Below are 22,779 nucleotides of genomic sequence, written 5' to 3'. Positions count from 1 at the left end.
GGATGTTTTAACTACTTCAGGGCTTCTGCTATTGGCTAATTGGACACACACCGCTCTGTGCAAATGTGCTGGGTGTGTGTCATGTGAGGCCCACCTTTAAGCACCTCATGCTCAGTCATAGCCTACACCTGGGTACAGCACAGAGCAGCATCATAACCCAATTGGGCAGGGAACAGCTGAGTCTAACTTTGCCAGAAGCTGCAAAAGAGACCCTTCCAGGAAGCTCCTCCGAGCCACAGGGGGTGTTGCTTTGGGGGTCAGGGATACCCCACTCACGCCTCAGAGGAGACACTTACAAGTCTACCAGGCTGGAATCCGCCATCCGCTGCATCTCCTTCTTCAGGACAAATTTGTCCGTGATGCCAGCCACAGAGTCCAGCAGTGACCGGGCCAGGTCACGCACTTTCTTGTTCTCGTCCAGCAGGGCTCGGGCCAGGGGGACCACTTCCTGTTCACTCAGCAGGTCCATCTTCCCTAAGGCCTCCCAGGCTGCCAGCCTCATCCTCACCTGTGGAGCAAGAACAGGGGTCCATATCCTCATACACATGAGCTCAGGGGCCAGCGCCTGGGTCTGGACCAAAGCCCAGACTCTGCCGCAGCCTTTGGCATGGCTAGAGGGAAAGCCAGCCTTGGTCCCCCCTCCAGAAGATGCTAATACCCGTGACCAACCTCCTACTGGTGTTGCATAATAAAGTTTGCAAAATAAATAAAAAAATTCCTTCCAGTGTTTTTATTTTTTACTTTGTTGTACCACCAGAAACGGTGGTTTTTTATCCATGTATTCTTATTTGTTTTGTTTTATTTTGGGTTGGGGTGGGACGGTTTGTTGAGTGGGGTGGGGATTGGTTTTGCTTTGGTGTAATTGTTTTTTTTTTCCTGTTTGTTTGTTTGTTTGCTTTTATACTTTGTAAATGGAGGCGAGTATGAGGCCTGGGATTCCTACTGTGGAGGGGCGAGGGAGGTATGGCGGTGGGGGCAGATGGCATAGGCGAAGGGGATCGAGATACGGATATGCTCGTACCCCTTCCAATCTGCGCCCCATCCCGAGAGACGAGGGTAGGGTGAGAAAGGATTACTCACCTCCGTCACTGGTGTTGTGCAATGCCAGGTCTATAGGCAACAAAACCGCCACCCTGCGAGATTTCATCATCTCGCAGGGGGTCGACCTGGCTTGTGTGACGGAGACCTGGGTGCGCGAAGGGGTAACTGTTACCTTACGAGAGATGGCGCCCCCGGGTTTCTCCGTCCTCCACCAGTCACGGACTGTGGGCCGGGGGGGAGGGGTGGCATTATTAATCCGGGAAGACTGTTCTTTCAGGGCTCTACCACCGCCATCGATCCCCGGCATTGAATGTGTTGGCCTAGTGTGGGGCTCCGAGGTGAGCTTGGCTGTCTGGCTGGTGTACCGGCCACCTAGCGCACCAGCAGCCACCCTGTCAGGCCTGCTGGAGGCGGTGGCCGGCTGGGCCTTGGAGTTCCCTAACCTATTGGTATTGGGGGACTTCAACATCCATGCCGATGCCACTCCCTCCTCACAGGCTCTGGACCTGGTGTCTTCCATGGCGACACTAGGGCTCTCCCAGTTTGTTTCGGGCCCCACACATCAAGCAGGCCACACGCTGGATCTGATCTTTGGCGTCGGTATAGATGTGATCCTGTCTCCTTCGATGAAGGTGCCATGGTCGGATCACTATGCTCTGAAAGCCAGGATTGATGTTCCACCCCCACCCTGCTTAGGTGGTGAGCCGATTTGGGCTCGCCCGCGGAGGCTGATGGACCCTGATAGATTCCGTCAAGCCTTGCGGGACCTTTCTCCCCCTGGCGACTCATTGACTGAGCTTGTTGAGGGCTGGAATACCCAGCTCCTGGCAGCCATCAATGAGATTGCACCTAAGCGCCCTCTGCGACCCCGCAGAAACCGGGCTCCCTGGTTTACTGAGGAGCTCCGGAAAATGAAGCGGGACCTCAGACGGCTAGAGCGAGTATGGCGGGGTGCCCGTGACGGAGCCTCAAGAACATCTTATAGGGTTTTTATGAAAACCTACGAGATGGCAGTGAAGGCCGCCAAGAAGTCCTACTTCTCGGCCTCCATTGCATCCGCTAGCTCTCGCCCGGCACAATTATTTAGTATAATTCGGTCTTTAACGTCCCTCGAAGGACAGCCAAATTTAAATAACAATTCGACACATAGCTGTGAGGCATTTGCGAGCTTTTTTGCGGAGAAGGTCCTGTCACTCCGCCATGACCTCCCTGCCAATTTGGATACAATAAAAGAACTGGAGGCCCCTCGACTGTCCTCGGGTCCAGTATTGGACCACTTTGACCGGATATCCCCAGCCGATGTGGACAGACTCCTCCGAGCTGGAAAGCCCACCACTTGTCCTCTCGACCCGTGCCCGTCTTGGCTGATTAGAGCATGTCCAGACGAGGTGCGGGCCCCCCTGGGGGATATCATCAATTTGTCCCTTGGCACCGGGACATTCCCAGGGGAACTGAAGGAGGCAGTGGTGCGTCCGCTCTTAAAGAAAACATCATTAGATCCCTTAGATCTATCCAATTACCGCCCAGTTTCGAATCTTCCATTCCTGGGCAAGGTGATTGAGAGAGCGGTTGCTGAACAGCTTGGTAGGTTTCTGGATGAAACATCGGCTCTGGATCCATTCCAGTCCGGCTTCCGCGCTGGTCATGGGACCGAGACGGCTCTGGTCGCCCTAACAGATGATCTCCGTAGACAGCTGGATCGAGGCGGGTCGGGGCTGCTGATTCTTCTAGATCTGTCAGCAGCTTTCGACATGGTCGATCACGAACTTTTGGACCACCGCGTCGCCGACGTGGGGATCCAGGGCGCAGTCCTTCAATGGCTGCGCTCGTTTCTCTCTGGTCGGGGACAGAGGGTGGCGCTTGGGGGGGAACTGTCATCCCGCCACTCCTTGGTGTGTGGAGTGCCTCAGGGTGCGATTCTCTCCCCGATGCTTTTTAACATCTTTATGCGCCCCCTCGCCCAGCTTGTCCGGAGTTTTGGGCTGGGCTGCCATCAGTATGCCGATGACACCCAACTCTATCTGTTGATGGATGGCCATCCTGACTTGGCCTCAGACACACTGATCAGATGCTTGGAAGCTGTGGCTGGATGGTTACGTGGGAGCCGGTTGAAGTTAAATCCTTCGAAGACAGAGGTCCTCTGGCTGGGACGGGACGATATGGGATTGAGGGGGCAACTCCCATCTCTTGCGGGGGTGCAATTAGTGCCAGCACCGTCCGTTAAGAGTTTGGGTGTAATCTTCGATACCTCCCTCTCTATGGAGGCGCAGATTGCAGCTATAACAAAGGCGGCATTTTTCCATCTCCGCCAAGCTAAGCAGTTGGCCCCTTACCTCTCTCGCCCTGACCTAGCCACTGTGATCCACGCGACGGTCACCTCCAGACTGGATTATTGTAACTCGCTCTACGTGGGGCTGCCCTTGAGACTGACCCAGAAACTCCAGCGGGTGCAGAATGCCGCAGCGAGACTCCTTACGGGGTCTTCGCTGCGGGATCACATTCATCCGGTGCTATACCAGCTGCACTGGCTCCCAGTGGAGTACAGGATCAGGTTTAAGGTGCTGGTTTTAACCTTTAAAGCCCTATACGGCCTAGGACCCTCGTATCTACGGGACCGCCTCTCCTGGTATGCCCCACAGAGGAACTTACGGTCCTCTAATAAAAACATCTTGAAGGTCCCAGGCCACAGAGAGGTTAGGCTGGCCTCAACTAGAGCCAGGGCTTTTTCGGCTGCGGCTCCAACCTGGTGGAACGCTCTGTCACAAGAGACAAGGGCCCTGCAGGACTTGACATCTTTCTGCAGGGCCTGCAAGACAGAGCTGTTCCACCAGGCCTTTGGTTAGGGCACAGCCTGACTCCCTCCTTCAGCAATCTTTACAATACTTTAGTTTATGGTTGCCATTAATTTTGATTTTAATTAATTCTTATGATGTTTTTATATTGTTGCACTTTTTTAGTGTTGTTAGCCGCCCTGAGCCCGGCTTCGGCTGGGGAGGGCGGGATATAAATAAAAATTTATTATTATTATTATTATTATTATTATTAAAGACCAACTAAGTTAGTTCTTGGTATGAGCTTTCGTGTGCATGCACACTTCTTCAGATACATGCATGCACATGAAAGCTCATACCAAGAACTAACTTAGTTGGTCTTTAAGGTGCTACTGGAAGGAATTTTTTTATTTTGACTAATGCAGACCAACACGGCTACCTATCTGTATTTGCAAAATAAAGACTTGGTAGTGTAGCTGCTTACAGTGGCTGAAGGACCACTGCACAGTTTTGGGAAAATTTAGATGGGGCCAGTCTTGCTGCTTGCTAGGCTAAAGTGTGGAGAAAGGAACGGATCAACTGAGAGTCCTCAGGGTCCAAAGGAAAAGGGACAGTTTTATACCGCTTTGGTCTGACCTTATTCATTTCTAAGCCAGGAGGAACATGGCCTGGGACCCCCTTGGCCCATGAATGAACATGGCCAATACAATGACTTTGGTCATTTGAATATGTTCATTACCTTCCCTTGGGATCCCAGGGTCCCTGTTTTGTAAGTCTGCCTTATTTAACCATGATGTCTCTGCTATAAATATTTCCAGTCACTGCCTTCCTCATATTCACACACCTGTGGCTCACTTACTTTGGTAAGCCATAGTCAAAATATCTGAAGAAGTGTGCATGCACACGAAAGCTCATACCAAGAACTAATTTAGTTGGTCTTTAAGGTGCTACTGGAAGGAATTTTTTTATTTTTACTTTGGTAAGTAGGAAATCTGATTGGTTATGAGCACTGTGTAAAGGATTCTTTTGCTAATAAAATGGCCTGGTGAGGGGTGTGGGGATGCACTTTCTCCGAGAGCCTTGCTGGTCAAAGCCTCGTGTCTTATTTTAATCAGGGTCCAATCCTTTCCTTTGGCCTCAGAACGCAACAGCAGACCCACCAATACGCCTCTGGTATTAGCAGAAATTTTGGGGTTCACCATTAATAAAGCTAATAAAAGCCAAGGGTTTAGACCGGTGGGTTGGAGTTTGGCCGGCATGACGTCCGTCTGAGGGCAAGGCTAGGGACCATTTGGGGTGCCATTGCCGTGAGCCCCTTCCTCTAAGTCCAGTTTGAATGCCTGTGTCAATAAACCATATATCCTAAAAGCACAACAGTCTCTGTGGAGCCTCATTTGTCCCAACACAGACCCTGGGGCATATAAATAATAACATTATTATTGTTCCAGTTACAGATAGGTAGCTGTGTTGGTCTGCCATAGTCAAAATAAAAAAATTCCTTCCAGTAGCACCTTAAAGACCAACTAAGTTAGTTCTTGGTATGAGCTTTCGTGTGCATGCACACTTCTTCAGCACACGAAAGCTCATACCAAGAACTAACTTAGTTGGTCTTTAAGGTGCTACTGGAAGGAATTTTTTTAAAATTGTTTTCAGATAATGAAGCATGACCAGTCCCATCCCCTGGCTTATATTTGCATCCCTCTGATTTATTCTCCACTTTGGGTTGCTTTGTTGTTTAATTTGGGGGGTTGGGGGGGTAGAGAAGGCTATTGGATATAGAGAATAAATTCTGCCATGTCTCTGCCTCGCCATTATTACAATTTTTCAGTGCTCCAATGACCCATCCCCATTACCATGGGAATAAAAGTATTTTATAAAATGAAAAAAAAAATTGTTGTTGTTCTTATTGTTATTGTTCTTATTGTTCTTCTTATTATTAAGGGAGAAAGGCGATGGCAAACCTAGACAACATCTTAAAAAGCAGAGACATCACCTTGCCAACAAAGGTCCGTATAGTTAAAGCCATGGTTTTCCCCGTGGTGATGTATGGAAGTGAAAGCTGGACCATAAAGAAGGCTGATCGCCGGAGAATTGATGCTTTTGAATTCTGGTGCTGGAGGAGACACTTGAGAGTCCCATGGACTACAAGAAGATCAAACCTCTCCATTCTTAAGGAAATCAGTCCTGAGTGCTCACTGGAAGGACAGATCCTGAAGCTGAGGCTCCAATACTTTGGCCACCTCAGGAGAAGTGAAGACTCCCTGGAAAAGACCCTGATGTTGGGAAAGATGGAGGGCACAAGGAGAAGGGGACGACAGAAGACGAGATGGTGGGACAGTGTTCTCGAAGCTACCAGCATGAGTTTGACCAAACTGCAGGAGGCAGTGGAAGACAGGAGTGCCTGGTGTGCTCTGGTCCAGGGGGACATGAAGAGTCGGACACGGCTAAACGACTCAACAACAACAACACAACAACCCCTGGAATCTCGCACCGCTCATGGTGATTGGAGCAGCGTGTTACAATACCAAAGAATAAAACCGAAACCCTGAGTGGCAGGCAGCCATGATTTTCCAGCCTGGCCAGCAAAGCTGTGACCTGAAAGGGAGCAGAGGCTGAGGGAAAAGAGCCTTAATTCTGTCAGGAAAAAAGGCAAGATGAATCAACACAGTTACCACATTCAGTCTCTGAGGGGGGAGCCTTTTGTTTTTACCTCAGAGGCAGGGGCCCTTGGGAGGAAGAGCAGCCTGCAAATGTCATAAATAAAACAAAATGGCTGCCCTCGTGCCTCGTGAAGTGCCAGGGGGGCATGGAGAGGGACTGAGAGGGGCCCCTGTGAGGCGCCACGATGAGGGGCAAGAGGAGCCGTGAGGCCGCTGGCGATGACACCTGACTTCCCCATCTCTGCCTCGCTTGGGGAAGGGCAGTGGCGTAGCGTGGGTTCTCAGCACCCGGGGCAAGGCAAGTAATTTGCGCCCCCTAACCCATGGATTTTAGCACTGGAGTCTCTTCCGCGCCCCCCCCAGATGTTGCGCCAGGTGCGGCAGGCCCCCCCCCTGCACCCCCCACGCTACGCCACTGCTCCCACCACAAGTCTTCAGGACAGCCATCCGAAGGCTGGCGCGGGGAGAAGGTCTCTCCGCCCCACCGCCAGGCTTCGGAGGAGGTCCGAGGACAGTGGGGAAGATGCGCTGCGCTTCCCCGCTGTCCCGGAGATTTCCCTATGGACTTTTGTCTTGCGAAGGGCTGGCCAAACGCGCGCACCCCCCCCAATGTTGCGGCCGGTGCGGCCGGCACCCCTGGCACCCCCCACGCTACGCCACTGGGGAAGGGTGAGGCAGGAAGCAGCAGAGGCCACCATGGGGCTGAGGCGAAGCGGACAAGAAGAACGGCGGAAACAAAAAAGGCGGGAAAAACCAGTGGCTCCCTGCTGCACTGGCTCCCATATCCTACAAGTGCCCCGATTTTCCCGGGACAGTCCCGGAATTGCAGAAGGCACTCCTGTTTTTTTTGGTTTTTATTTATTTATTTACTGAATATATATACCGTCCAGTGGCGTAGCATGGGTTGTCAGCACCCGGGGCAAGGCAAGTAATTTGCGCCCCCTAACCCATGGATTTGCGCCCCCTAACCCTAACCCCCAGATGTTGCGCCCGGTGCGGCTGGCCCCCCTGCACCCCCCACGCTACGCCACTGATACCGTCCTCTACCTAGAGACCTCAGGGTGGTTCATTTGACCCCAGGACGTCCTGCTTTGCCCTTTGCCCTCCCCTCCATTTCTTGGAGAACAATTAAAAGTAGTCTCTCTCTATATGTTGGAGCTGCCAAAAACGGAGTCCTGTTTCTGCTGGAAATAAGATCGTTGCACCCGAGGAAGGAAATGGTGAAGGTGCGCTGCCTAGGCTTTTGAAGGAAAAGGTCGCCAGTCTACTTTCGTTGCGTCTTTCATTGCGACGCTTCCTCAGCCAGCCATTTTTGAGGAAATGTGTGGATTGTTTTTCTCCTTTATTGTAAGTGGAGGCTTATACCATCTTACTCAGAAGTAAGTCACACTGTAGTCAATGAAGCTTACTCTCAGGTAAAAGGGTCCAGACACGTCAGCCTTACACTGAAATCCTAAGAATTTTTACTCAGTTCCCACTGAGTTCAATAGGATTTATGCTCTGATATGTTCCTGGTCATTCTCAGAGCTGCTGCTGCTGCTTCTTCTTCTTCTATTATTATTATTATTATTATTATTATTATTATTATTATTATTATTATCCCCGCCTTTCCCCCTGAAAGGGACTCAAGGCAGTTTACAGCTAAAACGTTGCTTCCTTCCGTTAATCTGTGGAAGGGGCTATACAAGATCCCTTCCCCCTCACACATTTTTTTCTTCACAACAACCCTGTGAGCAGCTCCGGTAGATGCGCACATGGACGCCTGTGTGTACGGGAGATCAAATGCGGAAGAAGCTTCTTGAAGTGGAACAACCTGCCCCCATTTTCCTTGGAGAAATGTTGGAGGGGATGGGATCCCTCAGCCTGTGCCCCTCCTCATGAGGAGAATTCAGAGAGGGAACCTTTGGCTCTAGCTCTTTTTGGATTCAGCCAGAAAACCTGATAGACCTCGGTTCTTTGGTTTCAGCCCCTCCACCATTAAAACGCCTCACACTTCCGGGCGGCTCTTTCCTCCTCCCTCAGCCCCCTGCTTTCCTCTTGCCCCCAACCAGGTCTCCAGTCGCAACCCTCCACCCGCCCCTCACAGCTGCCATTCCGCACGGAGAGGACCTGGCCAGAGAAAGGGGAGAAATCCCTGGGAAATCCCCTTGCAAGCTTTAGCTGTGATTCCTGCATTGCACGGGGCCAGACTAGATGACCCGTGGGGTCCCTTCCAACTCTATAATTTGATGATTCTATGACAACGGAAGATGGCAGACTCTCCTTCCTTGGAGGTTTGTAAGCAGAGGTTGGGTGGTCCCCTGCCGGGGGTTCTGCAGCTATGATTCCCGCATTGCAGGGGGTCAAACTAGATGGCCCGTGGGGTACATTCCAACACATCACCTTGCCAACACAGGTCCGTATAGTAAAAGCTATGGTTTTCCCAGTAGTGATGTATGGAAGTGAGAGCTGGACCATAAAGAAGGCTGATCGCCGAAGAATGGATGCTTTTGAATTATGGTGCTGGAGGAGACTCTTGAGAGTCCCATGGACTGCAAGAAGATCAAACCTCTCCATTCTTAAGGAAATCAGCCCTGAGTGCTCACTGGAAGGACAGATCCTGAAGCTGAGGCTCCAAGACTTTGGCCACCTCATGAGAAGAGAAGGCTCCCTGGAAAAGACCCTGATGTTGGGAAAGATGGAGGGCACAAGGAGAAGGGGACGACAGAGGGCGAGATGGTGGGACAGTGTTCTCAAAGCTACCAGCATGAGTTTGACCAAACTGCAGGAGGCAGTGGAAGACAGGAGTGCCTGACGTGCTCTGGTCCAGGGGGACATGAAGAGTCACGACTAAACGACTAAACAACAACAAAAAATGAAGCTAGTAAAAGTACGGCTTGCCAATGTCCCTGTGCTACCCCTCCCCCCAAGCCCTTCGAAGGACTGCACTGACCTCCTTGTGGGTGGTGTCCTGGATGAGTCGCTCGAAGGCGTCTTCTTGGACCTTTTCTGGCAGCGGGTAGGACTCGGCCAGCTGGACGAGGGCAGCCGTGCACATCAAGTACGTGGAGTAGGGCACGTCGTCCATGAGGTCCAAGATGGCCTTTGTGACGGAGGGCAAGCTGTTGTCGCTGGGCTTGTGCCGCAGCCAGGGCTTCGAGATGATCTCGGACAGCAGGTCCCGGGAGCGCATCAGCCCTGAGAAGGGCTTTTTCTGCGGCTTTTTCCTCCGGATTTTGTCTACTGCTTCGGGCTCGTCCGTCTCCGGCAGCAGGATCTTGACCATCTTGCGCCTGGGTAAGGGCTGCCTGCTCAGGTCCAAGCTGCACTGCAGGGCCTTGGGTGTCCCCTTTGGAAACAGCTGGGCCCGGATAACCGAATTGGGGACGTAGCCGTCGGGGGCGATAGGCCACGTGCGCCCAGCTTGGAAAGGTATTCTACTGAGGACGGGGATGGGCTCGACCAGCGGTGGAAGCACACGGGACGGTGGTGGCGCTGGTGGAAGCTCGGCTGGAAGCGTCTTCTTCTCCGGGGTTGCCTTGGCACCCTGCTGCGGGAGGAGCTGGTACTTCACGAAGAACTCCGGCTGCAGCTCCTTGATGTATGGCGCTGCCCCGTAGAAATCTGGCCCAGGGAGGGCACTCGCCTCCTTGCCGATGAAATGCTGGACGGTGGCCACGTTGTTCTCCATCACCACCTCTTTGGGGTTGGAGATGGGCTCCAGCCGCTCGTACTTCTTGGCCAGCCTCCCTACTTGACGATACCTGGGGAGGGAAAGCACCCAAAGTCTAGTTTGTTAAGGCGTCTGGGAACTGTAGCTCTGTGCGGGGGGGGGGGGGGAGGGGACTCCCCAGCCACTCTGGGCGGCTTCCACAAAGACCAAAATACACTAAGATGTCACACATTAAAAACTTCCCTAAACAGGGCTGTCTTCAGATGTCTTCTCAATGTCAGGTAGTTGTTTATCTCTTTGACATCTGATGGGAGGGCGTTCCACAGGGCGGGCACCACTACTAAGAAGGCCCTCTGCCTGGTTCCCTGTAGCTTTGCTTCTCGCAATGAGGGAACCGCCAGAAGGCCCTTGGAGTTGGACCTCAGTGTCTGGGCAGAACGATGGAGGTGGAGACGCTCCTTCAGGTATACTGGGCCGAGGCCATTTAGGGCTTTAAAGGTCAGCACCAACACTTTGAATCGTGCTCGGAAACGTACTGGGAGCCAATGTAGGTCTTTCAAGACCAGTGTTATGTGGTCTTGGTGGCCGCTCCCAGTCACCAGTCTAGCTGCTGCATTCTGGATTAGTTGTAGTTTCTGGGTCACCTTCAAAGGTAGCCCCATGTAGAGCGCATTGCAGTAGTCCAAGCGGGAGATAACCAGAGCATGCACCACTCTGGCGAGACAGTCCGCGGGCAGGTAGGGAGACGCTTGGTTAAAATAAAGATGGCAGGCAGGAAGGCTCTCAAGGGGTTCAGTGGGTGGCAGGTGCGCTGTTGGGGTGGGTCTGCAGAGTGTGGTCTGCAGGGTCAGCCCATAATGTGGCAGCAGGTGCTGTGAGATGGGGGGAATGGCCTGAGATGTGAGTGCCCTTCATCCTGTCCTGTGCCCCCTACCCTAGCCTGCTGCCTTCATTGTCCTTTGCCCAGTATTGGAGTAAGATTCCACTGCTGGTCCTACTGGCTTCTGTATGTGCCTTGGGGAAGGGCGCCTTCTTGTCTTTTGCCTCAGGCAGCAGAATGTAATGAACTGGTGGTCTGCATCAGAGCTGGGCGGTATCTGGTTTTCAACTTTGTGATATATAACCAGCTAAACATTGTGATATACTGATATATCACCAGGGCTTTTCCCCCAACTGGAACTCACTGGAACTCAGTTCCGGCACCTCTTAGGTGGGCTGCCATTGCCATTCTGAGAGAATGAGGGAGGCGTTCATGGTGAGTTCTAACACCCCTTTTTCTAGAGAAAAATAGCACTGTATATCACAATGTCTGAAAAAAGGATGGAGGCATTGGCTGGTTTCACGGTTTTCCCCACATTTTTGAACATGACACACACACCCATGAGTCACAATACAGTGGACCCTCCGGATACAAACTTAACTCGTTCCAGGGGTCCATATGTACCCCAAAAAGTCCACATCTAGAGGCACCGCTTCTGCTCACACACGTGGTGCGATAGAGCACTTCTGTGCACACATGCGGCGTGCAGAGCAGTTTTGCGCATGCGCGCACAGCAAAACCCGGAAATATACACTTCTGGGTTTGCTGCGTTCGCAACCCGAAAGTTACGTTACCCGAGGGTCCATTGTATATTGCCAGGTCAAAAATTATGAAACCAATATCATGATATGGACTTGAAATTGGTTTGGGACAATATATCACCTGTCCCTAACACACATCATGATTTTCAATATATTGCCAGGTCAAAAACTATGAAACTGATATTACAATACTGACTTCCAACTAACTTTGGACAATATATTGATATGTCGGTCAGCCCGTGTGTGTGTGTGTGTGTGTGTGTGTGTGTGTGTGCACACGCATATAACATGCAGACCTCATGTAGAGGATTGGCTAACCTTGAAGGCAGTTCTTGGGCCCAAATTTTTAACCATTCTTGCTCCTCAGCCTTGGCTTCATAAACAGTCCATGGACCTGGAGACTGGCTACTGGCCCTGAGTGCTAGAACCATTTAGACAAGGTATGTTCCCCCTTTTGTTTCTACCCCATGAGAATTTCAAAGGTCAGTGGTCATTGGTGGGAAACAAGTTTCCTGTATCACCTGAATTGGAAACTGGGGGTGGGGTTCACCCTGTTGCAGCTGTGTCTTCTCTGCCCACCTCTCCAACATTCAGATCCCACCCTGCCTGCCTGCCTCCCTTCCCCTCCCCATACTTAAAGGTAAAGGGACCCCTGACCATTAGGTCCAGTCGTGACCGACTCTGGGGTTGCGGCACTCATCTCGCTTTATTGGCCGAGGGAGCCGGCATACAGCTTCCAGGTCATGTGGCCAGCATGACTAAGCCACTTCTGGCGAACCAGAGCAGCGCACGGAAATGCCATTTACCGTATTTTTTGCACCATAACACTCACTTTTTTCCTCCTAGAAAGTAAGGGGAAATGTCTGTGCGTGTTATGGAGCGAATGCCTACGGATGGCGGGGGGGATCTGCTGCAGTCGTGAGCAGAGGATCCATGGTTCCCCTTCCTTCCCTCCTCCGTGGCTCGCTTTGAAACAGCAAAGCGGGAGAAGAGCTGCTGAGTGGGGAGGAGAGAGGGACAGAGAGCCTGCTTCTTTAAAGGAGCAAAGTGGGAGAGGAGAGGAGCCGTTTACATGAGTGTAAGCGGATCCTGTCCGGTTGGTTCCTTTAAAGCAAGCAGGCTCTCTGTCCCTCTCTCCTCCCCACTCAGCTCGCTAAGCTGGGGATGAGTGGGGAGGAGAGAGAAAAGCAGAGCCTGCTTGCTTTAAAGGAGCAAAGCGGGATAGGAGAGGAGCCTTCTCCCCTTATACCCCTCTTCTTCATTATTAGCAGCATCCTTCTCCACCCACCCCACGTGTGCTCCTTCTCCCCTTATACCACTCTTCTTCATTATTAGCAGCATCCTTCTCCACCCACCCCACGCGTGCTCCTTGTCCCTTGAGTGCTTTTCCTTCCCTCCCCACTTAAAACGTGGTTACAAAGCATGGATCCACATGGATCCTCAGGATTTTTGCATTGGGCTACTCCAAACTCACTGTCAGATCACATGTCTGTGGCCACAGCATGAACCACAAAAATCATACACCCACTGTTTCATTTAGAATATTTTTTTTTCTTGTTTTCCTCCTCTAAAAACTACGTGCGTGTTATGGTCGGGTGCGTGTTATAGAGCGAAAAATACGGGTACCTTCCCGCCGGAGCGGTACCTATTGATCTACTTGCACTTTGACATGCTTTTGAACTGCTAGGTTGGCAGGAGTAGGGACAGAGCAACGGGATTCAAACCGCCGACCTTCTGATCAGCAAGTCCTAGGCTCTGTGGTTTAACCCACAGCGCCACCCACGTCCCTCTCCCCATACTTACTTAGGCACAAAGACTATGTCGAAGGTGAGGAGGAAGTGAGGCAGAAAGGCCAAGGGGCGCTCAATCATGTCGTCCTTCACACACCGGGACATCAGCATGTAGAGGTGGTCTCTGGGCAAGTACAAGACACATGGGATGAAGTAGATATTTATGTTGCAGCCCACAACCAGGTCTCCCCGCTGGTTGGCAAAGCAGACTCGGCTGAATTTGAGGCTCGTGTCAAACTCCACCAGCATCTGCCCCAGGATGTCCCAGACGCGCACGGTGCCATCAGAGCCACTGGTCACCAGCATGCTGAGGGTGTGGCAGTAGTCAAAGGAAGTGATGGAGGTAGAGTGCAGGGCGCCAGTCTCCTTCCAGAAGCGGTTCTTCTGGCCAGGGACCAGGGACGCCTGGCGCCACAGCCGGACCCGGTTGTGCTCTGTCAGGGCACAGATGTAGCCGGGGATGAGCAGGAGGTTGTTGATGCGGCAGTTGAAGCTTGGGATGACCACCAAAGGTAACACCTCAAGGAAGTTGTCCTTCTTCAAGAGAACATCAGAGAGGATGATGTACTGGTCCTGGCCGTAGGAGCACAGGTAGGAAGACTCCCGCGAGTGGTAGGACAGGTTCCCTGAGGCTGAGATGCTGCTGAGGGCCACCACCTTGCCGTCATGCAATTTGCGGTTCCCCATCCGATACAAGTTCTGGGTGATGGTGCGTATCTTTCCGCTCTTGTACCCACTGAAGATGAAGCTGCAGGTGCGGCCTTCCAGGTCCAGGCGGCTGTAGGCCAGGCACAGCACCCTGTCATCTAGGCCCTCAGTGACACGCAAGATGTGCTTGACCAGGCAGGGGTTCTTGGTGGTGTCTAGCACGTAGATGTCGTTGGTGCCCATCGTCACCAGCAGCTCCTCTCTGTCCGGGTCATAAACGTAGTCCAGGGCCTTTTCCAGTACCTGGAAGGGCCAGGTGACAAACAGCATTTCCCCCGTGACAGGGGATAGGAATCGGATGACCCCATCTTCCGTGGCTGCCAGGATGCGAGCCTTGTTGGGTCCACACTGCACCCGCAGCAGCTTTGTGAGGATGGAGTTGGTTCTGCTGAAGAGCTGGCAGAAGTTGTGGACGGTGCGGATGGAGAAGGTGTAGAGGGTGCAGAGGAAAAAGGTCTGCTCGTTGAGGAACTGCATCTGGAAGAGCTGCTCCCCGATGTCCAGGCGCCGGAGGAGCTCACAGGTGGTCAGGTTCCATTCCTTTAGCAACCCGTCCAGCGATGTGGTCATGATGGTGTGGAACGAGTGCCGGGTGGTGATGGTGGTGATGGCACTCTGGTGGGCCTTGAACTGGGTGGTCTGGGTCCCTTTGTCAAAGTTCCACACCTTGATGTCCCCAGCGAGGTCCCCAGTGAAGAGGAAGCTCTGAGGCCAATAGGAGGAGCAGCAAGTGAGCGACACACCTTGGTTCACCTGAAAGGCCCGGGTCTGGGTCTTGGTATTGTAGTCGTACACACGGATGATGTTCTCGCACAAGGCCACCAGCACTTTCCGCTCCTGCTCCAAGCTGAGGTAGTGCACAAATTCGCCACTTGAGATCTGCACCTCCCGCGTGACAGCGAAGTAGGGAACCTTCCCTGGGGTAAAGCCCCAAAAGGCCACAATGCCAATGGCACCTGTCACCACTTCACTTGTCTCAGGGTTGTAGCACATGCTGGTGACCGAATAGGGCGATTTCACCTCGGAGAGCATCTTGCATTCCTGAGTGTGGTCACCAAAAAGCCGCAGGTGGATGTCATCGCAGTAGGCCACAAAGAGGTGCAGGTGGGAAACATAGGAGATGTATAGGACCTTTGGGTCTTCCTCTATGGCATACTCTCTCTCTGTTATGGGGGTCTCGTCCTCTGGGTTGTACACCCAGACCCGTACCTGAAGGAGAAGTCTGAGAGTCAGAGGCAATGGACTCTGTCCCGTGCCCTGCGGGTAGGGTTAGTATCTTGGGTCACCTATTTAAAGACATAGACACCCCAAACAATCTCCAGATTGGCTTATTATAGATCATACAATCCAATACAAAGCTGTGGTGCTAGACAAGGGACGTGGTATTCAAGGTTCTCTCCAGCTGCCTGGTGTTTCTGCTGCTGCCCTCTCTGGGCCATAGGGAAATAACCCCCTTTCAGGAGTTGCGATGCCAGTCAGGGGGGAGGCCTGGGAATCAGGACTCCTGTGCTCTTTAGAGGATGGGAAGGTGGGCTCTCTGACTTGAAGCAAGGGCGGTGGGAGCTCAAGGGGCCTGGGACGTTGCCCCAGCTGTGGAAGAGGAGACTGGGATCTAGATCAAGCATGGTGGTAAGAAAATATCATTTCCTAAGCCTGTTTCTTGTCTCCTGCACGGCAGGGGAGGAAAGACATGGAGAAGTCATGGCGGCCATCTAGGTTCCCTCTGGGATTAGGGGTGGCCTGCCTCTGAACACCAGTTGCTGGGAAACAACAGCAGGGAAGGGGACTGCTGTACACAAATGGGAAACAGGACTAAGGAGAGCTTTGGTCTGATCCTATAGGACTCCCCTTATGGAATGGACTTCCTCAGAAGGTGGTGGACTCTGCTTCAGAGAGGTATTTAAGCAGAGGTTGGCTGGCCACCTGTCAGGGTTCTTTAGTTGAGATTCCTGCACAGCGCAGGGGGTTGAACTAGATTACCCTTGAGGTTCCTTCCAACTCTGCGATTCTATGATTTAAGGGAGAGGCTGTATATTGTCTCCCTGCTTATTTAACTTATATGCAGAATTCATCATGCGAAAGGCTGGGTTGGATGAATCCCTAGCCAGAATTAAGATTGCTGGAAGAAATATCAACAACCTCAGATATGCAGATGACACAACATTGATGGCAGAAAGTGAGGAGGAATTAAAATAACCTTTTAATGAGGGTGAAAGAGGAGAGGGCAAAATATGGTCTGAAGCTCAACATCAAAAAAACAAAGATCATGGACACTGGTCCCATCACCTCCTGACAAATAGAAGGGGAAGAAATGGAGGCAGTGAGAGATTTTACTTTCTTGGGCTTCATGATCACGGCAGATGGTGACAGCAGTCACAAAATTAAAAGACGCCTGCTTCTTTGGATAAAAGCAATGACAAACCTAGACAGCATCTTAAAAAGCAGAGACATCACCTTGCCAACAAAGGTCCATTTAGTAAAAGCTATGGTTTTCCCAGTAGTGATGTATGGAAGTGAGAGCTGGACCATAAAGAAGGCTGATCGCCGAAGAATGGATGCTTTTGAATTCTGGGGCTGGAGGAGACTCTTGAGAGTCCCATGGACTGCAAGAAGATCAAACCTCTCCATTCTGAAGGAAATCAGCCCTGAGTGCTCACTGGTAGGCTGGAAGGACAGATCCTGAAGCTGAGGCTCCAAGACTTTGGCCACCTCATGAGAAGAGAAGACTCCCTGGAAAAGACCCTGATGTTGGGAAAGATGGAGGGCACAAGGAGAAGAGGACGACAGAGGACAAGATGGTGGGACAGTGCTCTCGAAGATACCAGCATGAGTCTGACCAAACTGCGGGAGGCAGTGGAAGACAGGAGTGCCTGGCGTGCTCTGGTCCAGGGGGTCACGAAGAGTCGGACATGACTAAACGACTAAACAACACGAAGCTTCTGCATTCTTTGGAGCTGCTGGATTTGAGGGTGGGGGTTCCTTGAAGATAATGCATAAAATCCTGACCATGTTTGGGGGTTGGAGGCTGAGGGCAGCCACACCCCTCAGCCATTTCTCTCCCCATCTCCCTGGCCAATCAGGGCCCAGCTCACCTTGCCCTTCTTGGAGGACTTCCGGCTGAAGGATGCAAAGTAGTGTCCTGCCTCACCCAAATAGTGGCAGATGACCGGCATGAAGTTGGGGGCGCTGCTCTTCCGGAATATGATGGTGGGCCTGTCGCTCAGCATGATGTTGGATCCTTCTGTCACCTCCTGCGCGCCCTGCCCAGAGGAGGGAAGAGACAGTGGGGTTGGAGACAGGAGGAGAGCAGAACCGGAATGCGCCTGCGCCACTCACAGCACACGGTCCCCATTCATGCCACCTCGGCGTTGGGGTGGCAGGCACAGCCAAAGCTGCTGCTCAGTGAAAGTTGATCGAAGGCCAGAAGGAAGGAACTGGCTGCTGCTGCTGTTTTCTTATCACAGTATTATTAAGATAAAGGCCTTTTTATTAAAAAGTAGTCGGTTCCCAAAGGACGGCTGGAATAAAACAGCCTTCAGCTGGCATAATAATAATAATAATAATAATAATAATAATAATAATAATAATATATTTATACCCCGCCCATCTGGCTGGGTTTCCCCAGCCACTCTGGGCAGCTTCCAACAAAACACTAAAATACAATAACCTATTAAACATTAAAAGCTTCCCTAAACAGGGCTGCCTTCAGATGTCTTCTAAAAGTTTGGTAGTTATTTTTCTCTTTGACATCTGGTGGGAGGGCGTTCCACAGGGCAGGTGCCACTACCGAGAAGGCCCTCTGCCTGGTTCCCTGTAACTTGGCTTCTCACAGCGAGGAAACCGCCAGAAGGCCCTCGGCGCTGGACCTCAGTGTATGGGCAGAATGATGGAGGTGGAGACACTCCTTCAGGTATACTGTTCAGGGCTTTCAAGGCTGTTCAGGGCTTTCAAGGTCAGCAGCAACACTTTGAATTGTGCTCGGAAACGTACTGGGAGCCGATGTAGGTCTTTCAAGACCAGTGTTATGTGGTCTTGGCGGCCGCTCCCAGTCACCAGTCTAGCTGCTGCATTCTGGATTAATTGTAGTTTCCGGGTCACCCACATAGAGCGCATTGCAGTAGTCCAAGCGGGTGATAACCAGAGCATGCACCACTCTGGCGAGACAGTCCGCGGGCAGGTAGGGTCTCAGCCTGCGTACCAGGTGGAGCTGATAAACAGCTGCCCTGGACACAGAATTGACACAGCAAGGCTTGAGCCAGTTGACACAGAAGGACAGCAAGGACTGAGCCAGTAACTTTCTGGGGCCATCTCTGTGTCTGTCTTTCATGCATGCACACACCCTCCCTTCCAGCCCCCAAATCACTGGGAGAAAATCCTGTTCTCATCTGAGGACAGTGGTTCTGCATTACCATCTGAAGCTTGTGGTAAAGTTGGCCTTGGAGTTCCCTCCACAAGGGTACGATGCGGACCGGTTCTTTCACCATGGTGGTGCTGCGGGAGCTCAGCTGCTGCAGAAAATATCCCTGGAAATAGGGAGGAATCAATCCCCACAGTCCTGGGCAACCGTTGATCTGGAGAGGAAGGGAATGGTTTAGGGTTTCTTGGTGGGGGCAGCACCACAAAGTCCAGCCCCCATTAGCCTTGGAAAGGCTGCTCAGCCTGCTGCTCAGCCATTCAGACTCCTAAGGCATCAGGGATGATGTAGGAGAAGAAGAAGAAGAGTTTGGATTTGATATCCCGCTTTATCACTACCCGAAGGATCTCAAAGCGGCTAACATTCTCCTTTCCCTTCCTCCCCCACAACAAACACTCTCTGAGGTGAGTGGGGCTGAGAGACTTCAGAGAAGTGTGACTGGCCCAAGGTCACCCAGCAGCTGCATGTGGAGGAGCGGGGAAGCGAACACGGTTCCCCAGATTACGAGTCCCCCACTCTTAACCACTACACCACACTGGCTCTCTGGAGAGAGAGATCACCACACTGGAGAGACCACCACATTTTAAAAGTGATGAAAGCAACATAAAGGGGAGGTTCCAAGGATGGCAACATGAGAATGGGGCTTTTCTGTAGGGGGATGCTCTTGTGAGATTTGTGGGGTGCTCTTCCCTGGGAGACTCACCTGTAGGCACAAGGCTGTTAAACAATCTATGGCCTTTTAAACTGGAGGGGTATTGCTTAGTTTGCCTCATGTTATATTTTTGTGGTTTCTATACTGTAAACCGCCCTGTGATCCTCCAATGAAAGTCAGTATATAAATTTAATGAATGATGATGATGATGATAATTGAGATGCATTTTAAATGCACCGAATATATAGTGCTGAATCAACTTTCTGTTTTTCTGATTAATTTTAATGGCGCTTATCCATCATACTCTATGTTCTTCTTAAAAATTAATCTATATATTTACCGCTTAGAAACTTTGGCAGTTAAGCGGTATAGAAATAGCTTAATTAAATAAATAAAATCAAAATGACGTCGTAGCAGCTTAACCCTGACTAGCCACAAAGAACTGCTGTCAAAGAAGTTATAGGATAGGGGTCAGCAACCTTTTTCAGCCGTGGGCCGGTCCACCGTCCCTCAGACCATGTGGTGGGCCGGACTATATTTTGGAGGGGGGGAAATGAACGAATTCCTATGCCCCACAAATAACCCAGAGATGCATTTTAAATAAAAGCACACATTCTACTCATGTAAAAACGCCAGGCAGGCCCCACAAATAACCCAGAGATGCTTTTTAAATAAAAGGACACATTCTACTCATGTAAAAACACGCTGATTCCCGGACCATCCGCTGGCTGGATTGAGAAAGAGATTGGGCCACATCTGGCCCCCGAACCTTAGTTTGCCTACCCCTGTTATAGGATATGTAAGCCCTTGCTCAAGTCAGGCCAGTCTGTCATCTAGAAAGGTATTCTCTGACTGGCAGGCAGCTCTCCAAAAACTTCAGGGATGGAGAGTTCTTTGGCAGTCCTGATACCCCTAAAACCTAAAAAATGAAGCACACACACCAGGGGTTCAACTCAGGATCTGCATTCCCTGCCAGTGAGCAGTTGACCACTTAAAGTTCATCCAGAGAAGGCTGATGGTCCCACGGGAGGCTGGACCAGATGGGCTGTTGCCCTAATCCAGGAGGCTGTTCTAATTTCCATATGTTTGTGGGGCTGCAAGGCCTATTAGTATCAATGCTTCCTCCTTGGACTTCCATGGGACAGAGCCATGTTTCCTTTCCACCTCTGCCTTTCTCCCGTGGTTCCTGGCTTGGAACCAGCCTAGCCAACCAAACTCGCGTGGCTTCATTTTCCAGGCCCCACAACACTGTGGGTGCAGCTGGGGCCAGCCACCTTTGCCACAGGCGGCCACAGGCAATGACTAGTAGCGCTAGGCAGGCCCTAGGGGCAGGGTGGGGGCACAGTGCCACAAGGAAGCTCAGAAGATGCGTGGCCCAGATAAGCCACCATTCTTGACCAGAGCCGCTTAAGATGAGGATGGCGACCAACCCACAACGCAGGAAAAGGGATTACCTGTTTAGATCCTTGGAATCCCAAGGGGAAGACAGGAGTGTGACATCATGGCATTCTGACCAGTGGGCAAGAGACATAAGAATCTAAGAAGAGCCTTGTTGATCAGGCCTATGGCAGATCATCCAAGTGTCCCTATTTTCCAGGGACAGTCCTGGATTTACAGAACCTTTCCTGGTTTCTGATTTGATCCTGGAATGTCCCGCTTTTCCTTAGGTAAAGGTGAGGACAGATCCTGAAGCTGAGGCTCCAATATTTTGGCCACCTCGTGAGAAGAGAAGACTCCCTGGAAAAGACTCTGATGTTGGGAAACATGGAGGGCCCAAGGAGAAGGGGACGACAGAGGACGAGATGGTTGGACAGTGTTCTTGAAGCTACCAGCATGAGTTTAACCAAACTGCGGGAGGCAGTGGAAGACAGGAGTGCCTGTCGTGCTCTTGTCCATAGGGTCACGAAGAGTCAGACACGACTAAACACTAAACAACAACAAAGGTAAAGGGACCCCTGACCATTAGGTCCAGTTGTGACTGACTCTGGGGTTGCGGCGCTCATCTCGCTTTCCTGGCTGAGGGAGCCGACGTACAGCTTCCGGGTCATGTGGCCAGCATGACTAAGCTGCTTCTGGCAAACCAGAGCAGCACACAGAAACACCGTTTACCTTCCCGCCAGAGCGGTACCTATTTATCTACTTGCACTTTGACGTGCTTTCGAACTGCTAGGAGGAGCTGGGACCGAGCAACGGGAGTTCACCTCGTCGCGGGGATTCGAACCGCCGACCTTCTGATCGGCAAGTCCTAGGCTCTGTGGTTTGGATGTCCCTATTTTCATTGGAGGGTCTGGAGTTATGCAACGGCTGAGCCAAGGAGATATGGAACTTTGCATCCTTTAGAAGACATCTGAAGGCAGCCCTAGATCTGGAAGATTTTGTTTTATTTTGTCTTCTCCTACATGGGCTCCCTTCCCAGGTGGACAAGCCCCACCTACCCCTTATATTTATTTATACTCCCCATTTCCCCTGGCTCCAGCCTTTCTCTATGAACAGGGCCGAGTGTCTATAGGGAGGTAGCATATAATCAGGTATTAATGATGTAAGAGGTTTACATTATTAATGCATCGTTATGTAACCAACGTCGGGAGTTGATTATTAATCCCTATTCGTCTCATTAAGCTGTTGCCCTCTGTGCCTCTTCAGTATTAAAACCCAGCATAATCCTTGCCATCCCCAGAAGCTGACCTGAAGGGTCAAGTCTGCGTTGTGCAAACTTCAGTCTTGGAGAGCAGGGAGTCCAACATTGCCTTGTCCTCTGAGGGTTTCATACAGCAACTGTGCCTGGAAGGCTGTGTACAGCTCTGACCACCTTGCCTCAGAAAGGATATTGCAGAGTTGGAACAGGGCAACCAAAACAGGGCACCACAATTCAAGAAGGACACTGACAAACTGGAGCGTGTCCAGAGGAGGGCAACCAAAATGGTCAAAGGCCTGGAAACGATGCCTTATGAGGAATGGCTAAGGGAGCTGGGCATGTTTAGCCTGGAGAAGAGGAGGTTAAGGGGTGATATGATAGCCATGTTCAAATATATAAAAGGATGTCACATAGAGGAGGGAGAAAGGTTGTTTTCTGCTGCTCCAGAGAAGCGGACACGGAGCAATGGATCCAAACTACAAGAAAGAAGATTCCACCTAAAAATTCGGAAGAACTTCCTGACAGTAAGAGCTGTTTGACAGTGGAATTTGCTGCCAAGGAGTGTGGTGGAGTCTCCTACTTTGGAGGTCTTTAAGCAGAGGCTTGACAACCATATGTCAGGAGTGCTCTGATGGTGTTTCCTGCTTGGCAGGGGGTTGGACTCGATGGCCCTTGTGGTTTCTTCCAACTCTAGGATTCTATGATTCTATGAAAACAACCAACGGGATGGAGCAGCTCTCCTAGGAAGAAAAGTTGCAGCACTTGGAGCTTTTGAGCTCATCCACACTTTGCTTATCTCATGCCTAGAAAGCAGGAGTAGGAGTGGATTTCCTGCCGCATTCCCTTGGGAAACCTGTTCTTTACTGCTGAATCAG

The 22,779-nt window shown here is 51.4% G+C and overlaps 1 protein-coding gene across 3 annotated transcripts in view; it reads right to left on the bottom strand.

Moving 5' to 3' along the window:
• WDR87 (WD repeat domain 87) overlaps positions 1-22,120 on the bottom strand; it is a 28,630-nt gene extending 6,510 nt beyond the window's left edge. The window contains exons 1-6 of one of the 3 annotated variants that reach the window (XM_082230926.1): positions 21,498-22,120; positions 18,613-18,774; positions 17,296-17,463; positions 13,509-15,412; positions 9,405-10,215; positions 297-508 (exon numbers count right to left, since the gene is read on the bottom strand). In XM_082230926.1, coding sequence (XP_082087052.1) covers positions 297-508; positions 9,405-10,215; positions 13,509-15,412; positions 17,296-17,463; positions 18,613-18,774; positions 21,498-21,602 — 3,362 coding nt within the window. In that variant the 5' untranslated portion in view covers positions 21,603-22,120. The other 2 variants (XM_082230928.1, XM_082230927.1) reach the window with 2 other exon arrangements.
• Between the last annotated feature and the right edge of the window lie 659 nt (positions 22,121-22,779).

This window comes from Podarcis vaucheri (assembly GCF_965113315.1).
Source record: "Podarcis vaucheri genome assembly, chromosome: 7".
Lineage (NCBI taxonomy): Eukaryota > Metazoa > Chordata > Lepidosauria > Squamata > Lacertidae > Podarcis > Podarcis vaucheri.
The sequence above is the reverse complement of the archived record's forward strand: the minus strand, read 5'-3'. Positions and strand labels throughout refer to the sequence as shown.